Raw genomic sequence first — 4,478 nt, 5'->3', positions numbered from 1 at the left:
AAAGAAATGACAATTGAAAAAAGGGTGAAACGAAGTGCAGCTAGTTTGCAGTATTTCCAGATTCAGTTTGAAGTGATTGTGTTAACTGTGTCGTTAGCTGTGTTGTTAACTGTGTTGTTGGCTGTGTTGTTGGCTGTGTTGTTAGCTGTGTTGTTGGCTGTGTTGTTAGCTGTTTTGTTGGCTAGCTCCTCTGAACAACAGCGTCCTGACGAGCGAACACATTTTCTATACCAGGCGAAATCGCGACTCATTACCTCATTGTTATGGATTTATCCAAATAAACGTCACTAGAAAACAGCTTAAACAAATGTAAATGCAGCTACTTTGTTGTTATTCTGTCTGCACTGTTTGACGTAACAGTAAGTTAACCGTAGTTGGCTAGCTAGCAAGTAAGGGATAAGAACGTTGCCAGCCAGTATGGCAATGGAACATTTACAACGAAAGACTGGGTCACGTCCATAGATACAGAACAAAAAGACTGAACCACTGGGTCCATAGATACAGAACCAAAAGACTGAACGACTGGGTCGCGTCCATAGATACAGAACCAAAAGACTGAACGACTGGGTCCGTCCATAGATACAGAACAAAAGACTGAACGACTGGGTCGCGTCCATCGATACAGAACAAAAAAGACTGAACGACTGGGTCGCGTCCATAGATACAGAACAAAAGACTGAACGACTGGGTCGCATCTCTGGCAACTGAACCGATCGAACGAACGACCAGCCAGCTTGCGTAGCAACCCTAGATTTATGTCGGGACTATATCTCGTGGAAGGATGAAAGTGTATGAATAAATGTATCAAAGTAACATTTTTTTAATGAAAATATGTCAATCATTATTTGAATATTTTGGTAACGTGTTGTATAAAAGTGATAATGCCCTCGAAGCCGGTGTTTTGGAGGACATATTGGCATTATAACACACACAAACACACACACAGAGCTGCAAGTCCCTGCACCTAATGGGGACAAGAGAGATTTCATTACATGGCAGTTTAACACAGTCCTACTACATCAATCCATCTATTCCCTTCCTCCCTCCCTCCATCCACCCATCCATCCATCCCTCTCTCTCCTCCCTCCATCCATCCATCCCTCTCTATCCATCCCTCTATCCCTTCCCCTACTCTCTCCTCATCCCCTCCCCACCTCTCTCCCCCATCTCCTCCCTCTCTCCCTCGATCCCTCGTCCATCATCATTGTAAGTTAATTACCCACTAGAGTCGGCTCACATATTAGAGAGAGAGAGGGGAGAGGAGAGAGAGAGGAAGAGAGGAGGAGAGGAGGGAGGGAGGAGAGAGAGAGGAGAGAGAGGGAGAGGAGAGGAGGGGAGAGAGGAGAGAGGAGGAGAGGAGAGGAGGGAGGGAGAGGAGAGAGAGAGAGGGAGAGGAGAGAGAGGGAGAGAGAGGAGAGGAGAGGAGAGAGAGGAGAGGAGAGGAGAGAGGGAGGGGAGGGGAGGGAGGGGAGAGAGGAGAGGAGAGGAGAGGAGAGAGAGGAGAGAGAGGAGAGGAGGAGAGAGAGGGGAAGGGAGAGGAGGAGAGGGAGGGGAGAGGGAGGGAGGAGAGGAGAGGAGAGGAGGGAGAGGAGAGGAGAGAGGAGGAGAGGAGAGGAGGAGAGAGAGAGAGGAGAGGAGGGGAGGAGAGAGAGGAGAGAGGAGAGGAGAGGAGAGGAGAGGAGAGGGGAGGGGAGGGGAGAGGAGAGGAGAGGGAGAGAGAGGGGAGGGAGGGGAGGAGAGGAGAGAGAGAGAGAGGAGAAGAGAGGGAGGAGGGAGAGAGAGAGGAAAGCAGCCATCGCAGGAGAGAAGAGAAGAGCTGTTGTTATTAAATCACATTATTGATCTGTGTTTGGCTCCAACATACTGGGTCTCTTTTACCAAATTAGCTGTTAACTCCTCATCTGCCGGCATAGTGGTGATGCTGGCGGGTTGGGGACAGGGTAGGGTAGTGATGCTGGTGGGTTGGGGACAGGGTAGGGTGGTGATGCTGGAGGGTTGGGGACCAGGTAGGGTGGTGATGCTGGTGGGGTTGGGGACAGGGTGGGGTGATGCTGGTGGGTTGGGGACAGGGTAGGGTGGTGATGCTGGTGGGTTGGGGACAGGGTAGGGTGATGCTGGCGGGTTGGGGACAGGGGTAGGGTGGTGATGCTGGCGGGTTGGGGACAGGGTAGGGTGGTGATGCTGGTGGGTTGGGGACAGGGTGGGGTGATGCTGGTGGGTTGGGGACAGGGTAGGGTGGTGATGCTGGTGGGTTGGGGACAGGGTAGGGTGGTGATGCTGGAGGGTTGGGGACCAGGTAGGGTGGTGATGCTGGTGGGGTTGGGGCCAGGGTGGGGTGATGCTGGTGGGTTGGGGACAGGGTAGGGTGGTGGTGCTGGTGGGTTGGGGACAGGGTAGGGTGGTGATGCTGGCGGGTTGGGGACAGGGTAGGGTGGTGATGCTGGCGGGTTGGGGACAGGGCAGGGTGGTGATGCTGGCGGGTTGGGGACAGGGTAGGGTGGTGATGCTGGTAGGTTGGGGACAGGGTAGGGTGGTGATGCTGGCGGGTTGGGGACCAGGTAGGGTGGTGATGCTGGTGGGGTTGGGGACAGGGTAGGGTGGTGATGCTGGTAGGTTGGGGACAGGGTAGGGTGGTGATGCTGGCGGGTTGGGGACCAGGTACGGTGGTGATACTGGTGGGGTTGGGGACAGGGTAGGGGTGATGCTGGTGGGTTGGGGACAGGGTAGGTTGGTGATGCTGGCGGGTTGGGGACAGGGTAGGGTGGTGATGCTGGAGGGTTGGGGACCAGGTAGGGTGGTGATGCTGGTGGGGTTGGGGACAGGGTGGGGTGATGCTGGCGGGTTGGGGACAGGGTAGGGTGGTGATGCTGGTGGGTTGGGGACAGGGTGGGTGATGCTGGCGGGTTGGGGACAGGGTAGGGTGGTGATGCTGGCGGGTTGGGGACAGGGTAGGGTGCTGATGCTGGCGGGTTGGGGACAGGGTAGGGTGGTGATGCTGGCGGGTTGGGGACAGGGTAGGGTGGTGATGCTGGCGGGTTGGGGACAGGGTAGGGTAGTGATGCTGGCGGGTTGGGGACAGGGTAGAGTGGTGATGCTGGCGGGTTGGGGACAGGGTAGGGTGGTGATGCTGGCGGGTTGGGGACAGGGTAGGGTAGAATGCTGGCAGGTTGGGGACAGGGTAGGGTGATGCTGGTGGGTTGGGGACAGGGTAGGGTGGTGATGCTGGCGGGTTGGGGACAGTGTAGGGTGGTGATGCTGGCGGGTTGGGGACAGGGTAGGGTAGTGATGCTGGTGGGTTGGGGACAGTGTAGGGTGGTGATGCTGGCGGGTTGGGGACAGGGTAGGGTGGTGATGCTGGTGGGTTGGGGACAGGGTAGTTTTGTAGGTTTGTTTGCAACAAGCTCTCACAATTTCCCTTCGAAATTTGACGTATTATGGATAGTGTATTATTCACAGCTAGCACTGCGCCACCCTGGAGTGTATTTTTGATGGATAAATGGAGGCATTAACTCTCCATGGTAACAGGGTTAATTCTCCATGGTTACAGGGTTAATTCTCCATGGTTACAGGGTTAATTCACCAGGGTTAATTCTCCATGGTTACAGGGTTAATTCTTCATGGTTACAAGGTTAATTCTCCATGGTTACAGGGTTAATTCTCCATGGTTACAGGGTTAATTCTCCATGGTTCATCATGGTTACAGGGTTAATTCTCCATGGTTACAGGGTTAATTCTCCATGGTTACAGGGTTAATTCTCCATGGCAGTGTTCTCCATGGTTACAGGGTTAATTCTCCATGGTTACAGGGTTAATTCTCCATGGTTACATTCTCCATGGTTACAGGGTTAATTCTCCATGGTAACAGGGTTAATTCTCCATGGTAACAGGGTTAATTCTCCATGGTTACAGGGTTAATTCTCCATGGTAACAGGGTTAAAACAGAAACAACTCAAAGGTTAACAGTTTAGGATTTAATTCTGAATGGTTAAGGTCAAGGCTATGGTTTGGAAAAGGCTTAAAACAAAATAATGCAAAACAACGTGCTTTTACCATCAACTAGGCCGTCATTGTAAATAACAATATGTTCTGAACTGACTTGCCTTGTTAAATAAAGTTGACATTTAAAATGTAAAAAAATCCCAGTATCACAGGGTTCTCTCCCAGTTTCACGGGGTTCTCTACCAGTATCACGGGTTCTCTCCCAGTATCACAGGGTTCTCTCACGGGTTCTCTCCCAGTATCACGGGGTTCTCTCCCAGTATCACAGGGTTCTCTCACAGGGTTCTCTCCCAGTATCACAGGGTTCTCTCCCAGTATCACGGGGTTCTCTCCCAGTATCACGGGGTTCTCTACCAGTATCACGGGGTTCTCTCCCAGTATCACAGGGTTCTCTCCCAGTATCACAGGGTTCTCTCCCAGTATCACAGGGTTCTCTCCCAGTATCACAGGGTTCTCTCCCAGTATCACGGTCTCCCAGT

At 52.7% G+C, this 4,478-nt stretch overlaps 1 protein-coding gene across 1 annotated transcript in view; it reads right to left on the bottom strand.

The window, feature by feature from the left end:
• Positions 1 to 2,995, bottom strand: part of LOC123740015 (extensin-like) — a gene marked incomplete at its 5' end in the record, with an annotated part of 5,872 nt that extends 2,877 nt beyond the window's left edge. Inside the window, 2 exons of the mRNA XM_045713947.1 lie at positions 1,879 to 2,244; positions 2,674 to 2,995. Of these exons, the coding sequence (XP_045569903.1) occupies positions 1,879 to 2,244; positions 2,674 to 2,995 (688 nt within the window). The remainder of the gene's footprint in view (positions 1 to 1,878; positions 2,245 to 2,673) is intronic.
• Between the last annotated feature and the right edge of the window lie 1,483 nt (positions 2,996 to 4,478).

The sequence above is a fragment of the Salmo salar genome, unplaced genomic scaffold (assembly GCF_905237065.1).
Source record: "Salmo salar unplaced genomic scaffold, Ssal_v3.1, whole genome shotgun sequence".
Lineage (NCBI taxonomy): Eukaryota > Metazoa > Chordata > Actinopteri > Salmoniformes > Salmonidae > Salmo > Salmo salar.
This window is presented reverse-complemented; position numbering and strand designations above follow the sequence as displayed.